This window comes from Phascolarctos cinereus, unplaced genomic scaffold, assembly GCF_003287225.1.
Source record: "Phascolarctos cinereus isolate Bilbo 61053 unplaced genomic scaffold, phaCin_HiC Scaffold_726;HRSCAF=1367, whole genome shotgun sequence".
Lineage (NCBI taxonomy): Eukaryota > Metazoa > Chordata > Mammalia > Diprotodontia > Phascolarctidae > Phascolarctos > Phascolarctos cinereus.
Genome location: NW_027556098.1, coordinates 119,146,093 through 119,166,697, shown reverse-complemented (window position 1 = coordinate 119,166,697; position 20,605 = coordinate 119,146,093). Strand labels below are relative to the sequence as shown.

The 20,605-nt window shown below is 42.0% G+C and overlaps 1 protein-coding gene across 3 annotated transcripts in view; it reads right to left on the bottom strand.

The window, feature by feature from the left end:
* Positions 1–3,657: 3,657 nt before the first annotated feature.
* DRC9 (dynein regulatory complex subunit 9) overlaps positions 3,658–20,605 on the bottom strand; it is a 76,102-nt gene continuing 59,154 nt past the window's right edge. For 2 of the 3 annotated variants that reach the window (XM_020986017.2, XM_020986020.2), the window contains 5 exons: positions 14,677–14,838; positions 13,336–13,410; positions 8,926–9,057; positions 6,799–6,900; positions 3,658–4,177 (listed from right to left, as the gene is read on the bottom strand). In XM_020986017.2, coding sequence (XP_020841676.1) covers positions 4,049–4,177; positions 6,799–6,900; positions 8,926–9,057; positions 13,336–13,410; positions 14,677–14,838 — 600 coding nt within the window. In that variant the 3' untranslated portion in view covers positions 3,658–4,048. The remainder of the gene's footprint in view (positions 4,178–6,798; positions 6,901–8,925; positions 9,058–13,335; positions 13,411–14,676; positions 14,839–20,605) is intronic. The other variant, XM_020986019.2, reaches the window with a different exon arrangement.

The window sequence follows — 20,605 nt, the reverse complement described above, 5'->3', positions numbered from 1 at the left end:
TTTTGTTTTAAGTAGGTAAAAGAAGTCATTTTTTTTGGTCTCATTTCTTGTCTAGCCTTAATCACTGAATGAGTATAGCCTCAGACAAACTGAGACCTGGGAAAGACCTTAGCTTAAAAAGATTAAGGTCTCCCAACTGCATCCAGGGCCATCTCCAGTCGTCTTGATCTATATCTGGCCACTGGACCTGGATGGCACTGGAGGAGAAAGTGAGGCTGGTGGCTGGGCACAGCCCTCCCTCACTTAAATCCAATTCACTTTCAAGTCATGGCCTCATCCTCCTGATGTCATGGGCCTCTTCGAGAATGAAGGACAAACTACAACAAGCTAACCATGGATGTCCCTAAGGGATATGTCTTGGGCTTTTTTCTTTCCTCACTCTACACAATTTCATCAGCTCCCATGAATTCAATTGTTATCTCTATGCAAATGATTCCCAGAACTATTTATCTAGCCCTAACCTCTCTCCTGACCTCCAACATCTGCCTATTGGAGATCTCAAACTGATGGTCCCATAGATGTCTTAAACGCATCCAAGCCTGAACTTTGTCTCTTTCCCCCCAAACTCTCCCCTCTTCCTAACGTTCCTATTATTGTCAAAGGCACCCCACTCTCCCCAGTCACCCTAGCTGATAACGCAGGTCACATCCTTACTTTTCACTTGCCCTCACCCTGTCATGTCCAATCTGTTGCCACATCCTATTGATTCTACTTCTGCAATATCTCTTTTCTCCTGATGCTGCCACCACGCTAGTGCAGGCCCTCGTTACCTCATGCCTGGATTATTTCCATAGCCTGCCTCAGCTCCCACGTTATTCCAGTCCATTCTCCACTCTGTCAAAGCTATCAAATGATATTTCCAAAGCTTAGGTCTGATCATATCACCCTTCTCTTCAGTCAACTCCAGTGGCTTCCTATTGCCTCCAAGATCAAAAATAAAATCTTCTGTTTGGCTTTTAAAGTCTTTTTGTTGTTAATTTTTTATAACCTGGCCCCCTCCTATCTTTCCAATCTATTTATAACTTATTCCCCTCCCCATGTATTCTAAAATCCTTTGAATCTGGCTTCCTTGCTGCACCCAACACTTCATATCCTGACTTTGCATTTTCACTGGCCATTCCTCCTACCTGGAGTTCTCTTCCTCCTCATTTCCATCTCCTGGCTTCCTTCAAGTCTCAACTATAATCCCATCTTCTGCAAAAAAGCCTTTTTTTTTTTTTGGTGAGGCACTTGGGGTTAAGTGACTTGCCCAGGGTCACACAGCTAGTCTCAAGTGTTTGAGGCTGGATTTGAACTCAGATCCTCCTGACTCCAAGGCTGGAGCTCTATCCACTGCGCCACCTAGCTGTCCCGAGAAACCTTTCTTGATCTCTAATCTCATTGCCTTTCCTCACATCTTGTTTGAATGTAGTCTCCCCCTCGCCCCACCCCCACCCATTAGATTGTAAGCCTCTGGTTGGCAGGAACTCTTTTTTCCTCTCTCTGTAGCCTCTTCACTAAGTACAGTGTCTTTCACATGTTGTTGCTGAGTTGTTTCAGTCATCTCTGACTCTCCGTGACCCCATTTAGGGTTTTCTTGGCAAAGACACTAGAGTGGTTTACCATTTCCTTCCCCAGCTCATTTTACAGGCGAGGAAACTAAGGCAAATCAGCTTAAGTGACTTGCCCAGGGTCACACAGCTCGTGTCTGAGGCCAGGTTTGAAGTCAGGAAGAAGAGTCTTTGAGATTCCCAGCTCATTACACTATCCACTGTGCTGTCTTTCACATAATAGGTGCTTAATAAATGCTTGACCTAAATTCATATAAACTGATTCCTAGGTAGTGGCTATGGACCTAATCAATGACGTGGAGTCTGGGGAGATCAAAGGCTCTCTTCCCCTTTGGAAGTCAAGGCTGGGGTAGATGAGAATGAAGGAGCAGACAGCTGGCGTGAGGGAAGGGGAATTGTTCTTCCAGTAGTCAAAGATTCAGAGTCCTAGGTACAAGACACAGAAGGGATGGGGGTATGCTAACCAGCTGCAGAGGAATTTGGGGCAGAGGAATGGTGAGATCCATTCATGAAGACGGGCTGACCCCCAAGGTTCTGGCACTTCTTTTGCCTGCCATGCGGTTATGTCCAGGCATGTGGACGCTTGTCTTGCAATAGGCATGAGCAAGAGGTGGTGTGTTTCAGGCCAGAAGGAGGCTGTGTCCTGGAACTAATTCCCCGCAAGCCTGGTAGTAATGAGGCCCCAGAGTGTCCAGAAGACTAAGCTAGGAGGTGATATGTAATAACTAGTTTAGTCCTAGGAGAACATGTATACCCTGCTCCTTTTCAGTAGAGAAGTGGGGGATTCTAGGTGCAGAATATTGCATACATTATGAGACATAGTTACTGAGTCGGTTGTTTTTGTCAATGGCTCATGGAGTTGGGGTTGGCGGTGGGAGTGGGGAGCGTATCCAGAAATGGCTGTGATTTGAAAACAAAAATAAAAGGCAAAAATAAAATTTGTTTGGTGCAACTAATGACTTTTATTTTGCCTTCCTGCCAACATAAAACTTACTACCCTCCCTACGGAAAAAACTGAAGCCATCTGTGGTAGAAGCAAGGTGATGCTGCACATAGGAGTATTTTTAATATTACATTTTATGACTGCACATATTGTAAAAGCCAGAAAATCCTATTCTCCATTATGGAAAGACCTCAAACCTTCCAGAGGACAGTAATGATTTTCAAACTGCCCTCTGGGAAACTACTAACAGTTTTCTAGGTAAGAAGTTAAGGGTTAGATGATGAGACTGGGGATGGGATGAATGGGAAGGATTATGGTATATTAGGCATAGTAAGGAAATGGGATAGAGAGGAACCACTGGTCAACCAAGGGCGAAGAGAAAAAAGAAGCCTATAGGTGGGGTAAGGATGAGAAAAATGACCTTAACATCAGAAAGGGTCCTCTGCAAAATATTAACCCCTCACTGCTCTATACCAGGCCCCAGCTCTCTCCTCAACCATAAAATAATCCACTCTGTTTTCTAGAATTACACACCCCATCAGAACACACGATGATAACTGCACTTTATAAACCCCCATTTCCAACTCCTTTGTTTGCCTTGGGGTGATACCATGCTGCTCACTTCTGTCCAGCCAGCAGAAGACCCACAGCAGTCAGTGAAGAGGGCACAGGCCAGACTGACCCAATGTGACGATGCACATTCAACAACATCATCTCCCTGAAGACACCCCTGAAGACACTCTTGGGGGGGATGCATTTGGCCACAGCAGATATGCCTCAACTCTAGGAAGGACAAGAGCAAGAGTGGAGACCGTTGAGATGGCCACCATGAGCCCAGTGAGGGAGTTTGATAGTACTCTTGAGGGGTCGTCACCCTTTGGGAAAAGAAGGTCAGGGAGCAAAGACAGGAGGAAGAACCATGAGACAGGCTTCAGTGGAGGAAGCTTCTGGGGAAGGAGAACTAGGAGAAGGGTGATTTAACAAAAAGATACTGAAATACACACTATACCACAGAGACAAGAAGACAAGACTAAATATACGCATCTGTGGGCTGTGGGTTGTATCCCCTAAATTCATTCTTGCTGTGTATTGCTAGGTTAAACTACTGGAAGAATTTTTCTTTGCTATAGGTGAGTTGGAATAAAATTAGACACGGACACAATATTAACTCCAGTACTTTTATCTTCATCAAACAATTTTGCTGTAAATGGGCACAGAAATTGTTTGTTCTAGCTGTACTGGTGTCAAAAGAGAGAGAAGTCTTCCTAGAGCCCCTGGAAAAGGTCCTTCTCAATACAGGGTCAGACTATATAAGGCACTAAATCGACAGAGAAATCCAAACTTTGTCCTAAAATAAAGCATCTTGTTTCAGGACTTAATTTCAAAAGAACAACGTGAAATCATCAAGGACCTGGGTCTGGTCCTGGCCCTCCCCAGGACGTTATTTAGATAAGAAATAACATCCAGCTGGTGAGGTGTTCACCCCTTGTAATTCCTCCTCTCTACTTTCTAACCCCCTGAAAGAAGAAAAGAAAAGGAGCCAGAAGAAGCACCGTCATCTTCTCTTCTGTCGTTGCTTCTTCCCTTTGCCTTTCGCCCCCTTGCCGTTGTCTTTCTCCTTCTTAGGCATCTTGAAATTGCCCAGTTCTCTCCGTACCATGGTCCCTCTCCACCAGGCCTGAAGCTAGATAGTGGAGGAGAGAAGGAGAGGTGGTGAGGGACATGTCTGTGATGTCCCCAACAAGCAGCAGCATTTTTCATGACTGGGAAAATAAAAAGCTATTGTCTGAACATAAACATATATGCCCCAGCGGCACAGTAGGGGTGGGATGTCACCATCTGCTTTGAGAACCCGTCCCTGACTGTGCTGTACGGTGTATAGGGACTCAGCTTTGGACTTTGTGGTCAGATTTTCAGAACTCTGATCAGGCCAATTTTTTTTTCTTTTGCCCTTTGAAGCACCTAGCTGCTTCCTTACAGCATAGTACTCATCACAAAAGGTTTAAAAAAATATACAAGAGATGAAGATAAACATGCTGCAGGGGCTTGGGAACTCATTTGGTTTAAACTTCGTTGAAAAACCATGGGCTTCAATCAAGACTAGATTTGGAAAAAATGGACGTTTTGTCAAAGGAACACTTAATATCCAATGTGACACAAGTGTGGCCTCGTGATGAAGAATTATAGAATACGTGTCAAAATCTTTTGAACTCCATGCCAAATCCAGTAAAACAAGTGAATTCACAAATTTTAATGTTACGTATTAAATATTTTTGAAGTGATAAAAAGTTGTAAGGAAAAAATCAGCAAAGATCATCCAGGTGGCCAACTCCAATGGACACAAACTCTTCTATTGTTACCTTCCTCTTCAACCTCTAATCACCTCTTTTTTTCCTCCCCAGTGGCTTCCCTTTTTCAAGTTTCCCTTCTCTTCCAAAATTACTATGGCATAAGTGGTTGGATTGTGGAGGAAAATAGTATTGACTTTCACTATCATTCATGACGCATCCTTATGTATTTCCTGCTCTGTGGCAAACCAAGATCTCTTTCATGAAGAATGTTTGTTGTCTGTGGTAGGCATGGCCCCTTTTGCTGAGGGATGTAGGCTTTGTGTGGCTGGGCTGATACAGCAACTCCAGATGGATGCCCTGGTCCCCTTGACTGGGTGCTGAGGTGGGGAGTGTTACAGAGAAGAGATTTGTTGACTGTCTAAGGAGAAGTCATCTAGTCTCTGCTCTATACGTGGAGCAAGAACAAACTTTCTGCTTCACTTTTGGGAGCCCTTCCCTTTGGGAATCTTCTACTTCTCTGACACCCAGTAAGTGGGTGAGGAAGACATTTCTCTCCCCACCCGCTATAATCAGCAATCATGACGACAAGTCCATGGCAGAAGGAGCATATAAGCTGGTCTAGGTGACCCTAATTCCCTGGTGCGTGCCTCTGTTTGCTGCTTTCTTCCTGGGGTACAGGTCAGTAAGCAGTGTTCTTGCAAAGTGGATATTTCCAGCCTTGGAAGGAGCCTCTATGAGCTCCAAAATCAAATGCCAACCGATCTGAGGGAAAGGAGCTTTTTGGAGAAGGCGGCCACCGCCAGATCAGCCTGGAGTTGGTCAGTTCTGGCTAGCCAGAGATCCTTGTCTTGGCGGGTGCTCAGACCAAGCAGGTATGATAGGCCGGAGGATAACCTTCTCCCCAAGCATAGGTTAGATTAGCGTCCTTAAAAGGAAACAAAGGTGTTCCCAGGACATGAGTAGCCAAGGCTTAAGCCATGTCTCTCTGTACAGAGCTTTGTGGCAGCCTCCAGCCACACTGAGGTGGCTTCTTGGTCACCTAAGGGCATAAAAAGGCATGCCCCCCCCCATAAGGTCTAGGCCTTTCTGAAACTTGGAGGATGTGCTGAGACCAAGCAAATCACCACACCCTACCACCCCACCCTGCTGACCAGGCGTTATTTCCATAAGGAGATCTGCAGGGAAGGGGTCGGGGAGACATCTACCCAAGCTAAGTGGTGCAGTATCTTTACTGAATATCCTTCATATGTTGGTTAAGTAAAACTCCTTTCATTAATTGTTGAATAACCTACAAGTGCTTCTCTTTGTTCCAACATCAAACTTGAACTAAAAAGGTGATGGTCTGAGTCAGGCTGTCCCAGGGCATTCCCCTTTCCCTGCCAACAGCAGATTGGAAGCAAATGTGAAGTATCCATACCTGTTCAGCAGTCCCATTAAGGGGTTTTTTTAAATTTGTTTTTGGTTTTGTTTTGTTTATTTTTTACTTTTCTCGAGGAATATAATGAGTATAATGGGCTAAATGAGTGTTTTACATTTTTTGTATTTCTTTGGATGCATCTCTGAGTCTTTCATGTCATAAACAAATAAGTCTTTCTGCGGTAGAAGAAATAAACTGCTGTCTTCTACCTGATATGTTGTATATTAAATGCCTTTTTTTAGAAGAGACCTTTTAACTTGCATTTGGGGAAGATGTTAGCCATGAATTAGATCCAGGGATTTTCCCTTAAGGAACTCTAAGTTTGTTTTAGAGATGTCCTGAAGGTTTGCTTTTGGGTAAGAACCTAGTGAGTCAGAAAGAGACAGAGTGAAAGAAGCCTGACCTTCCCTTCTCCTAACAGCCCCCCATGTGGAGTTAGAGCCACTCAGGGCTAACTTGGTCCTCGTGTGCCCAGGACTGTGGCTCCTTGTAGGCCTGAGCCCACTGGTAACAATTATATCACTCAGTGACTGGGCTAACTATGACTTTCTATTAAAAGGTCATTATTATGCATGTTAAAAAAGTTTCACTTTCTACCTTTATGATGCTCTTCAGTTCCAGGGCATCCTGGTCTATCTTCTTCCTGGCCTTCTCCTTTTCTAGACGATCTTCAATAATGACTTGCTCGAACTCCCTTAACTGCAAAGACATACATTGGTCAGATGTCAGCACATCGCTGGCCATGCCACAGTCCTGCCCTTTAATCTGAAATCCAGCCCAGTGGAGTTGAATGGAACTTGGAGGGTCTGCTCACATCCTCCACATCCCACACAACGACTCTTCCACCTTTGCAGTCTGTCTGTCCCCATCACTCCACTATAACTATGTTGTTGTTCAGTTGTGTCTCACTCTTTATGACCCCATTTGGAGTTTTCTTAGCAAAGACACTGGAGTGGTTTGCCATTTCCTTCTCCAGCTCATCTGACAGATGAGGAAACTGAGACAAAGAGGGTTAACTCGCCCAGGGTCACACAGCTACTAAGTGTCTGAGACCAGATTTGAACTCAGGAATCATGAGTCTTCCTGATTCTAAGCCAGTGCTCTATCCACTGGGCCACCTAGCTTCCTCCTTCTCCTCTTCTCTCCAAGGTCAGGGATGGCATCATAATCACAGAATCCAATGGTTGTTGGGTTTTTTCCTGTCCTCCTCCCTTTTGAAGCATTCACTGTGGTTGATCCTCACCCCCCTCCTCTCTGGGTCCCTGCCTGACTGCTCTTCTCTCCTCCCTTTGCCTGCTCCTCATTTTCTTCTTGCTGCTGTTGCCCGAGTTCTGTCCTCGGCCCTTGTCTCTTCTATACCCTCTCCCTCAGTGCCCCGGCATGCTTCTCTGGCCTCAGTCATTACCAGTTCACATGACCATTTTCAGTTTCCTCCCAAATCTAGGTCTCTGCTTCCTCCTGGATATCCCACTGGTTCCTCATAGGCAGTGTCTCCAAAACTGAATGCAGCCTCTTCCTCCTTGAAGTCTGTCCTTCTCTTCTATTTTTGTTTAAGTTTAAATTAAGTCATAATTTCCTCATCACCCAGGATGGCAACTTCAAAGTCATCTGAGTCTCCTCTGTCCCTCACTTAGGTGAAGAACTTCCAGGCCTTGTCATCTGCCCTTTGGCAGCTGAACTTTCCTTTGTCTGCTGTCTCCCCCGATTTGACTATGATCCCCTTGGAAGCAGAGACTGCCTTGTCTTTCCATTTGCATCCTCAACACTCAGCACAGTGCTTGACACATGGGAAATACCTAATAATTTTTTTAAAACTCCTTCAGGTAAGGTCATACAACCAAAGAGAGACAGAACAAGAGACAGAATGGGGGTCTTCTTCATCCCACTCTGGGGCTCTTGGCACCAACCCTCAATGGCTTGTTAACTGTTTTTTTTTCTTTTAATTTTCTATTAAGGGTTATTTTAAATCTATCACATTTCAATTGCTAAATCTTGTAAGTGGATATCAGTGTCTGGCCGTTCATGTTTGTTGGACTTTTCTAAAATGAAAACTATCTGGGGAATCAGTTCAGACTGGTGTCTCAGCCTACACCTTTAAAAAAAACAACTAATGAGCTGAAACAAAACCAGAACATCAGAATAGTACCTGAATCAGACAAATATTTCAAGTGGTGGAACCTCCGTCCTTAACTAGGGCATGTCCTTATCTTGGCTTCACACCAAATGCAGAAGGACTATGTGTTATTAAGCAGGACTTTTCTTTTTGGCCCCATTCATCCCATTTAAAGCAAGTGGAACTGATCCATAACCTATGAGGTGGCCAAAAGCCCCTAGCTTCCTTATCCACCCCTTCCTCCAGCTCTCCACCACAAGAAAACACTCCAGAACTAAGTGGTTTCCTCACACCCCACATGTTCTATTCAAGTGAAGGGCTCTAAGGTCTTGCACGAGTCTGCAAAAAAGATAAAGGCATGAATACAGACAAAAAAAAGCTTATTTGTTGTCCCTTCTCTGCTCTGAGTAGAAAAGTCTAAGGATGTTCCACGGATTGAGCACAAGGAACACAGATGAATCTCTATATGTAAAACCTCCCAGGAAATGGCTGCCTTCAATCCCAATACAGAAGACAATTCTGGCTGAAACAGCTTCTCTTTTCAGGCTGCCTGCTCTGAGTTGGTGTGATGGCCTGTAAGACTTTCTGGACAGCTCCTGTTTCTTCCTCACCTGTTTGGCAAGATCCTGCAAGGTTGCCAAGTCACTGGCCTTTGCAGACTTAAGACTATTCAGTTCATTCTGTTTCATTTCTGTGTCTTTATCATACTTCTCCATCCAGTACTCTAACTTCTCTTCCAGTTTCTGTTTGGGAAAAAAAAAATTAAGAACCAGAGAAGAAAATGAAGATTCTGAGGAAGGAAAGTAACAGAAAATTGAAAATATGGCATGAAGACAACCAAGTACAAAACATTCCTGAGGCTACTCTGGTTCAAATCTCTTGAATCTCAGTCAATATCAGGCTAGGATTTCCAAGATGTTCAAAATGACTTCAGGAAAAAAAAATCTTTGGTCCAAAATTATATGAAGAAAGTTGATCAAACTGTGAAAGACTTAGCTACTCTGATCAAGACAATGATCCAAGACAAATCCAAAGAACTCTTGTTTTTGTTTGGGGTGGGGGACCAATGGGGGTTAAGTGCCTTGCCCAGGGTCACACAGCTAGTAAGTGTCGTGTCTGAGGCTGCATTTGAACTCAGGTCCTCCTGAATCCAGGGCTGGTGCTCTATCCACTGCACCACCTAGCTGCCCCCCCAAGGAACTCTTAATGAAAATTGCTATCCACCTCCAGAGAGAGAACTGATAAACTGTGAATGCAGATTGAAGCACACTTGTTTTTTACTTTCTTAATTTTTCTTGGGTGTTTTTTGGTCCATGTTTTCTTTTGTAGTTTACCTAATATGGTAATGTTTTTTATGTGGTTTCACATGTGTAAGTGATATAAAACTGCTTGCCTTCTGAGGAAGGGGGGCGGAGAGGAGGAGGAGGGAAATAATTTGGAACTCAAAATTTTTAAAATGACTTAAATTTTTTAAAATGTAATTATGAAATATTTAATGAAATAAAATACATTAAAAAAAGAAATATGATCAGTGCTGGAAATACCCCTCTTGCTCCCTACTCTAACACCAAAGTTTTAGGTCATTGCTGAAGAGCATCAACCATATGGTTCAGTCCTGTTTCCTTAGGGTCAATATGTAGCAAGCCAAATACCTAAGATGAAATGTCAGAACCAGCCTGTTTTTCTTTTTTGTTTATTTGTTTTTTTGGCAAGGGGAGATGTTAGGACTGGGATAACCAGTACTGTATCATGTCCTTTTGAGCCAAAGGAATTGATTCTCCCAAATTGTGCTAGATCTGTTGGCCACTGGGTCAAAGGGAGATGGGGGCCATCTCTAGTCGTCATGATCCATATCTGGCCACTGGACCCAGATGGCTCTGGAGGACAGAGTGAGGCTGGCGACTTTGCACAGCACCTCTCTCACCTAAATCCAATTCACTTGCAAGTCATGACATCACTTTCCTGATGTCATTGGTCCTCTTCCAGAATGAGGGACAAACAGCATAGGGAGATAGACACTGTTCAATTTACTCAATTTAAGAGTGAGATTTGAAAGAAGGAAGTAAAAGAGTTAGAGAGATTATAAGGGCAAAGAGATGTTATGTGACCAGAGAGTTTGGAGAGAGTCATTAAGAAAAAGGGAAAGGGGCAGCTTGATGGCTCCACTGTGGATAGCACACCAGCCCTGGAGTCAGGAGGATTTGAACCTGAGTTCAAATCCAACCTCAGACACTTGCTAGCTATGTGACCATGGGCAAGTCATTTAACCACTACTGCATAAAAAAGAAAAGAAAAAGGAAAAGGGAGACTTTTTTTTTCATAAAGCAATCAAAGGAGGACCTGGGCTGAATGTCTGGAGAAAATGACTGATGAAATGGATCTTGAATTCTACAGCTCTCTGGGTACAAGATTCCAAAAACTAATTCCTTCAAGATGTCTACAAAATTGTGATATGAGTCTGTAAGAATAGAATCTAAAGCTTGGAATGAGCTGGTAAGGAAGGCAAAGAAGAACAAAAAAGGGTTTGGGCTTTAAAAAAAACTGTATTGAAAAAGAGAAAAGAAAAGATCAAGGAAGAGATAAAACCACTCCTTAGGGCAGATGGGATAACAAATAACAGACAAGGGATTGCTAATCAACTCTTGTTTCATTTCTGCTCTCTCTGCTAAGGATAACAAGCTTTGCGCTGAGAAAGCAAGAAGAAAGGTGACTAATTCTGAGTTGAAGCCTAAGATTTACATAAGAAGATAATAATGGAGCCCTTAGCCTTCTTTGATTCATTGCAGTTAATGGGCCCAGCAGGACTACATCAAAGTTACTAAAAAAAACTGGCAGATGTATTATTGCACTGTCACTAACCTCTGAAGGATCACAGAGAATAGGAAAGGCACCACAGGATTGGAGGAAGAGAAGTGTCCCAGTTTTCCAAAAAAAGGGAAGAGGCTAAGGCTCCAAGTGACAGACGAGTGAACTTGACTTAATTCCTGGCAAAATATTAGACTGTATTATTAAAGGAAAAGGAAATGGTGGTTACAAAGAGCCAACATGGCTTAATCAAACACAGGTCATGACAGATTGACTTGATTTCCTTTCTTTGACAAGGTTACTAAATTGGTAGACCAGGAAAATACTATGGATATAGATTACCCCTAGATTGCTGGAAAAGATCTGACAAAGTCTCTTGTGCTATTCTTGCAGAAAAGATAAAGAGAAGTAGACAGACAAGAGTCCAGTTATTTGGGGATTTGTTTTGCTTGACCATGCATATTTGTTACGAGGGATTTGGATTTTGTTTTTGTTTTTTCTTTTCCAGTGGAGCGTAGGATGTGGGAGAGAGTGAAAACAAGTGCTTGTTAACTGAAACAAATATAAAGAGACTATTTCACTATGCAATCCACAAGACAATAGGTTCTACAAAGAAACATAATTTTGAAATTTTGAAACATGAGAAAAAGAAAATACAGTTAGATGTATTCAAAACTGTCTGCATGGACAGAACCAAAGAGCAGTCATTAACCGCTCAATGTCGGCTTGAAAGGAGGCCTTTCACTAATGGACGGTGTGCTCCGGGGCTCTATGCTTGGGCTTGGCTCTCTACTATTGGCCATTTTCTTCAGTGAGCTGAATAAAAACTTAGTTGATATATTTATCAAATTTTCAGATGACACAAAGCTAGGAACAATCAGTAACACATTAGATACAGAAAAAATCTTGACAGGGTATAGAATGTTTTGCCAAATCTAAATGGCTCACAGATGGGTTCAGAAAGCTGACTTTATAAGTGTAAAACGGGGGAGGCATGGCTGGATAGGAATTCATTTGGGGAAAAAAATTCTGGGGGTTTAAAAGGTTTGGGATTATAGACTATGGAGCTGAATCTTGGCCCTATTCCTACCTGGGTGATCTTGTTGGGCAAGTTGTTTCATTTATCTAGACTTTAGTTTTCTCATCTGTAAAATGAGGACGTTAGATTAAGCAACCTGGAAGGACCTTTGCTGTTGTTGGTGAGTTGTATCTGACTCTTTGTGACCCCATTTGGGTTTTCTTGGCAGAGATACTGAAGTGGTTTGCATTTCCTTCTCCAGCTCATTTTGCAGATGAAGAAACTGAGGCAAACAGAGTTAAGTGACCTGTCACACATCTAGGAAGTGTCTGAGGCCAGATTTGAACACTGGAAGATGAGTCTTCCTGACTCCAGACCCAGTATCTATCCATTGCCCCAGCTGGAAAAAATCCAGAGGAAAGGGACTTTAAGATTAAGCTATATGAGAATCAGTTGATAAAACTGGGTATACTTTTGAAAAGAAAAGACTTATTTGGGGAAGAGAGTAGAAATGATAGCTATATTCATGTATGGGTAGGGTTATAACTTATTGGAAGAGGGGTAACACTTCTTCTTGGCCCCAGAAGTCAGAACCAAAAGCAATCAGTGGGATCACAGAGAGGCAGACTGGAGATTACTATAAGAATAACAGGATCACATATTTAGAGATGGAAGGGACTTTCTTCAAAATAATCTAGTCTAACTCCTTAATTTTGATTAAGGAAATTAAGGCCCACAGACATTCAGTGACTTGCTTAAGGGAAGACTTCCTAATAATTAGAAGCACCCCAATGTGGAATGAGCTGCCTTGGGAGGTACTGGGCTCTCCCTCACCAGAGGCCCTCAAGCCATTTTTAGAGGTTTTTCTGGTGCACGTATCAATTGGACTGAGGTTTCTGATAACTCTGAGATTCTGTGATTCTCTTCTGAGAAACATCCTCAAAAATCTCCTTAGTTTCCTGTTACTCTTCAATTTCTAGACCTTGTCCGGGAAAGGGGTCTTTCCCACAGGTAGATGGGATTAAGCTATATGTCAATAAACCCAGTTATTTGCTCTATAATTATCCAAATGAAGACTCTTGAAGTGCTCCTCCTGGTTTGATCACATGAACTTCTAGTTTCAGAAAACATTAAAAGGCCTTGCCTGGTTTGTAATTAATACTCTTAAGGGATAATTTAAATCATTTGAGCTACCCACCTGTTGTTCTTTCTTGAGGAAGCTTTCAATTTCTAGGTGGACCCGAACCTCTTCCTCAATTTTAAGTCTCAGTTTCTGTGAGTAAAATAGACAAGGAGATGTCTGGGGTTTTCACTGGCAAATTACAAGCTTTAGTTGGGAAAAGGGGGATAAGTATGAAGTGGTGATATACATAAGCTTCTCATCTTTGAGTCACGTAATCCCAAAGGACTCATCGATAGGGGCTGGAATGGCTCTTAAGGAAAAAAAAAAAGGACAGTAGCTTTCTTGACATGGAAAGAAAAAAATGGGAAAAGTAGGAAAGCTATACCAATTTGTGAGGATACCATGCCAGCCTAGATCAAGCAGAGAGGGGATTAAAGCTTGGATAACAGTCTGCAAGCTACAGAAGTCAATGTTAAAGTCCAGAGAAAAGGGATACACCCATCATTTTGGAAAGTCAAACACCAGGTAATCAGGAGTACCTAAGGTAGGATGCCTACAACTAGATGTCACACTCTTTGGAGGGTTCATATTCTTATGCTACAGATTTCCAAATGAAATTAATCTAATCCCAGCTAATCACTGTTCTCCCTTCAACTCTGTGGTCCTTCCCTTTGGTTATTTCTGTCCATGGCTTATGACTGGACTTTGATGACTGGGAAAAGAGAGTAAAGCTGATGACTTTGTGCAATGCTGCCTCACTTAAATCCAATCCAAGAGCAAGTCAAGACATCACCCATGATGTCATTGGTCCTCTTCAAAATGAAGGACAAATAACCACTACCAGGCTTACATCTTGAGTTCCTGTCATTGCAAATGCAGAAGGAAGCAGAGCCCTATGAACTTGGCAGCGTTCACAAAGTTATAAGAACTCCTGTTGTGGGTGTTTTTTTTTCTTTTAGGCAAAAGAGGTTCAGTGACTTGCCCAGGGTCACACAGCTGGTAAGTGTCTAAGGCCAAATTTGAACTCAGGTCTTCCTGACTTCAGGGCCAGTGCTCTATCCGCTGTACCACCTAACTGCTACAAACATGTGGTCACAGAGTACCCTACTTTATAAGTATACCCTTCCCTTATAAGGAGTCAAAGGCATGGTTTTGCAAAATAAGGATAAAGTGATTAAACATAAATAAACCAACTTCCAGTGTCACTAGAGAAGAGCAATATATTCCGGCTCTAGGCCACCAGCATCTCTGCTCTCAAGTTTACAACCCAAAGCTTGCTTCTGTCCTCTGGTATGTGAGGTGCTGGAGGATGGAGCAGTGTCCAGCAGCACATTAACCCTCCAGTTGCTTTGTAGGCTGGGTCAATGAGGGAGTGGCTGCTTAGCTTGCATTGGCTCACTCAGACACACAACTTACATCAATTTCTTCCAGCAAGACCTCTTCATTTTTGTTGCATTTTTTCTGGGTCTGAGCAATCTGCAGGTCAGTGTTTTTCTTCACATATCGGCTCTCCATATTAGTCTTTGCCTTCAACTCTTGCAGCTGGTCCTTGAGATTTGCGATGTATTCATTCTGACCCTGAAGGAGAGAGAGGATTTTTAGTTGGGAAATATTTTCTTTGACAGATCAATAGAAGTTGTGTCAAAGGATCTGTAATTTTCTCTATCTTTTTTAGCTTTGAACTCCCCAGTTAAATCTATCTCTTTCTCTTCTTTGAATATGGTCCCCACTCCACTGTCTCCTTTCAGCTGGATTTCCTCTAAGTGCACTCAGACTAGCAAACACTGTATAAAGTAAATGTTTAAAATAAAGAAAGGTAAACACACTTGCACTATGCTCAGAGGGAAAGATTTAAAGCTTCCATGAGGGAACCCAAAAGGGAATGAAGGTACAGGATTACTAGTTTAAGATCCATTCCTGGGGGAAGATGGCAGGGAGAGGAGACCCAGCTTCCAGCAATGCTACATTTGTCCTGCCAATCCTCATGCCTGATAAGTCCGAACAGCTTTGTTCCTAGGTTCTGATCCCTTTCTTTCTGGTGACTTTGTTGTGCCTACACTTCGATCCTCCCAGGTCCATGTGGCTGCTTATGGTTTCCCCTTCCTTAGCTTTCTGCATCCATTGCATCTGTATATCTCATCAGGAGCTGGATTTCTTTTTGAACCTAATTTCCTCCTGGACTGACTCAACTGACTTTGAAAAGTCATCAGGAGGGAAGGAGAGGGTGGGTTATGACTGTTTGCTTTGTGGCAGCATTTCTTTTCTAATTCACTCAGGAGACCTGTTTGCACATCCTAAAGTGGGGGGGGGGACCTTGTAGTTCCTCAAGTGTGGCCTTTTGACTAAGTCCAACTTTTACAAATCAAATCCTTTTATTAAGGGGCTTTGTTCATTGAAGTTTGGATTTAATCAAAGGGCAGCACTAGAGAACTTCAAGGCCACAGGTTCCCCACCTCTGTCCTAAAGGAATCACCCGAAGTAGCCATATTTTTACAATTACCTTCATATATCACTATTGGCCCCTTTTCTAAGATTATTTTTTTAAGGAACACCCCTTACACTATTTTAAAAAATATATCTTTATCATCTTTTGTCAGTTTTCTAGGTGTGGGGTGAAACCTCAGAGTTGATTTGCTTCACATTTCTCCTCTCATTAGTGATTTTAAGCAATTTTAATATGATTGTTAATAGCTTACTTATTGATAATTAATAATAAGTTAATACCTTACTTATTGGGAAGTTTGTTAATATCTTTTGACCATTTATTATTTGGAGAATGGCTTTTGGTATTATCTGGCTGAGTTCTTGAGATATCTTGGGTATCAGATACAACTAGTGTTTTAATAACAAGTGAGAAACTGCTTCTTGGGGAAAAAAACAACTTTGTGCTATGGAGAATTTTGAAAATAATTGTTTAGAAATGTTTAACAGCTGTGAAGTGAGGGGTTGAGGTCTTTTCCAGTCCTACCTTTATGATCTCATGAAATAGTACATGATTTTATTGCCAAAAACTATGTGTGTCACCTGTAAAAACTCTCATATCCATATATTTTAAAAGCTTGGAAACATAATCTCCTAACTTGTTTAGAAATATTTTGAATGAAGAATTTCCATGAGTTTTAAGCCAATTTGTTAAAAATGTAACCATTCAAGAATATTTTTTTGACATTGGGGAAGATGAAAAGTAATTTTTCCAACAACATAATTTTTCCACTTGGAGTAATCTTTGTGAGGTGCCTTTTTTAGCTTAGACCATTAAAACCAAATAATGAAGTAAACTAAACTCAGAATTATGTGCATGAATACAATTTATAAATAAACACATATATACAGAGGTTGTCTTGTTGTTCGGTTGTTTTCAGTCATATCTGACTCTTTGTGGCCCCATTTGGGATTTTCTTGGTAAAGACACTGGAGTGGTTTTTCATTTCTTTCTCCGGCTTATTTTACAGATGAAGAACTGAGGCAAATAGGGTTAAGTGACTTGCCCAGGGTCACACATAGCCAGTAAATAAGTGTATGAGGCCAGATTTGAACTCAGGAAGATGAATCTTTCTGACTCCAGGCCTGGCACTCTATCCAACTAGCTGCCCTAACAGAGAGAGGGTGCATGCCCCGAATTTTTTTTAATGATAATGGTTGAATGACTAGTGATATAGACAACCAGAAATCTTCTTCATCTTCTTTCTTTGAGAGTTCTCTCTCTACTCTAATTCGTTTGTCAGGTCTCCATACCAATTTTTTTAAATTGATGAATTATTTTGTTATTTGAACTATTTTGACTTCTGGCACCACCTTTATCTTTCCACTGTCATTTTATATTGTTGCTGATCACTTCTAATCTCATCACCAGGTGTTACTTAGCCTTGGCTATGCCTTCCCATCCCCCTCAGCCTCCTGCCCACTCTGAGTGAAGGGCTGGAATGTGCTAAACCCCTCCCAAAGCTTTCCTGAGTAGAGGGCAGAATCCAGACTACAATTCATTCCACTTTAAATCTGCAGCTCTCAGTTCAGCTTCCAGGAGCCAAGATGGCAGAGTAAGAAATAAGTTGCTCTTACCATCCCTTATTAACCTCTGAAAGCCCAGAAAACATCACCCCAGGAAAAACCCTGGAATAGCTGAACCAGAAGAAAGAATGGGTACAGCAGTCAAATAGCCCAGGTAGCTTGAGGGATTAATGGGAAAGGCCGCTTCTGCCCTGGGGCAAGGGGAGCAGCACACAATGGGAGGTGTCCCAGCAAGCTAGAAGGAAAGCCCCACCTCAGCATCCCAGAGGGAGATTCTGAACCCCAGGTGGCAGAGCAGGCAAACACCAGCACCAGGACCCCTGAGTGTCTCAGTAAGGGCAAGGGAACCAGTGGAAACCAGCTCAAAAAACCACCATATGCTTTGGCATTCTAAGGCAACCAAGTCTCCCAGTGCCTCAGCAAAACTCTAGGAAGCGCTCCAAGGGGCCCTAGGTGGAGAAACATCCTGCAACATCCATCTGAAAGGAGCTGAAGAAAGCAAAAGGAAGGAAAGGGCCCAGTGAGCAGGCAAACTCCAGGTGCCAGACTACCCAATCCTACCCTTAGTGTTCCAGTGTTGCTGATTCCAGCCCAATACCAAGTAAGCTGCCAGAACCCTACAGCCTCCAACTGCCAGCATCAGAAGCCCCAGCACACAAAGCCAGTGACCAGGTCATGGGCTCCCAGCACATGAAGCTTGGGTCAGTGCCCCCTGCGCCCTAGAAGGAGAGCTCAATCTCTTTAAAGGCCAGGAAATAAGCAAAAACCATCAGCAAAGAGAAATATACTATAGATTCTTATTATGGGAACAGTGAAGATCAAGGCAGAAATTCTGAAGAGGACAACATTGTCAACAAACTCACATCTGGAACCTCAAAAGGGAATAGAACTGGTCTGAAGCCCAAAAAGCCTTCTTAGAAGAGCTCAAGAAGGATTTTAAAAGTCAAATGAGAGAAGCAGAAATAAAAATGGGAAAAGAAATGAAAGGTATGCAAGAGAGAGTCAATAGCCTGGAAAAAGAAGGACAAAAATCAACTGCAGAAAACAAGTCCTTAAAAAATACAACTGGTCAAATAAAAAAAGAGTACACTGCAGAAAACAACTCCTTAAAAAGCAGAATTGGCCAAATGAAAAAGGAGACACAAAAACTCACTGAAGATAAGAACTCCTTAAAAAACAAAATGGGCCAAATGGAAAAGGAGGTACAGAATCTAACAAGTTGTGGTATATGAATATAATGGAACACCATTGTGCTATAAGAAATGATGAGCCGGCAGACTTCAGAAAAACCTGGAAAGACTTGTATGGACTGATGCTAAGTGAAGTGAGTAGAACCAGGAGAACGTTGTATACAGTAATAGCCATATTGTGCAACTTTGATAGACTTAGCCCTTCTCAGCAATGCAAGGATCTAAGACATCTCCAAAAGTCTCATGATGGAAAATGCTATCCACATCCAAAGAAAGAACTATGGAGTTTAAATGCAGATTGAAGCATACTATTTGCTCTTTTTTTTTTCTTCTGTTGTGTTTTGTTTCCTTTTTCTGGTGGTTCCTCCTATTGGTTCTAATTCACTAATGTGAAAACATGTTTAATAGGAATGTATATGTATAGCCTATATTAGATTGCATGCCTTCTTGGGAAGGGAGGTGAGGAGGGAGGGGGAGAAAAACTAAAAACTCAAAAGCTTATGGAAGCGATTATTGATAAATCTAAATCAATCAATCAATCAATCTGCAGCTCTTCCTGGTCTAAATTCCAGCGAACAGGATAGCTTACTCCAAGCCAATCCCTGGTGTTCTTCCCTTCCTGCCCTAACTTCCGGCTTCTTTTTATGTGCTTGTTTTCTCCCACTAGGTCGTAAGCTCCTTGAGTGTAGGGGCTGTCTTTCTCTTATTTGTATCCCCAGAGCATAGCACAAATGCCTGGCACATAGTATGCATTTAATAAATGTTTATTGAGTTGAATATCCAATATATTTTTGTTTTCCAGATTGCATTGCACTATTTCTTCTTTGTTGTCTTTAATCAGGTGATGTGGTGTTTTCTACTAGCTAGATTTTTATATCATTTTTTTAAGACCCCGAGGGTCTTCCCCTCCCAATTTAATTTTTTTTTTCTGAACCAGCTTAAAGAGGCCATTCTTTGCCTCATTTTTTTTTTAACCTAGCCTTAATCACTGAATGGGCATTGCCTCAGTCAAACTGAGACCTCTAAAAGACCTCAGCTTGAAAAGGCCAAGGTCCCCCACTGCATCCTGGGCCATCTCCAGTCGTCCTGATCCATGTCTGGCCACTGGACCCAGAATGCTCTGGAGGAGAAAGTGAGGCTTGTGACTATGCAGAGCCCTCCCTCACTCAAATCCAACTCACTTGCATGTCACGGTATCACCTCCCTGATGTTATGGTCCTCTTTGAGAATGAAGGACAAACAACAATTCTTATCAAGCTACAATGTTGGTATCCAACATCTGTCCTTAAGAATATTCCTAGACAGTTTCACCTTTCTTCTCTGGCAACAGCCAGAGCGTAGGATCACAAATTCAGAAATCTAGAACTTGAAGGAATCTTAGAGGTCATCAAGTCCAGTTCCCTCACTGATGAAGAACTGAGGTCCAGAGAGGCTGCCCAAGGTCCCACAGGTGGTGAGTGGAGGAGCCAGGATTCAAACCAAAATCCCATGACTCCAAACCCAGCATATCTTCCACTGTACCATGCTATTTCCCACGATGTTAAATACTAGCCCTGAAATATTTTTACACTATCAGCTATTGTGGGAGAATCTGTTTATTAACAATGGCTATAGCATAAACACAGAAAAAATACTAGACCCATCTGTTAAAAAAAAAACCAACCACCTAGAAATATATAAATAACTAGCCCTTTCCTCATAGTGAATAGTGTATGTGTATATATATATACATACACATACATACACTATATGTAGTAAATAGCATATGTAGTATGTAGTATATATCATATATCATGCAATATGTGGTATATATATAACATACATACTATACAAACACATACACATACACGCACACACACACATATATATAGCATACATGTACATGTAGTATATATAGGACCTTGGGCAACCTCTCTGAATATATACAAATATAATATACATAATAGTATATATTATTATACTTAATATATCGTGTGTCGGTGTGTGTGTGTGTGTGTGTGTGTGTGAGAGAGAGACAGAGAGTATCCAAGAAGCAGTATTATGTGTAATAAGGATAAACTGGATAAATCTTTCCAATAACATCAGGGATAAATCAAAGATGTCTGCTGTCACCACTACTATTTGATATAGTGCTACCAATTAAGACT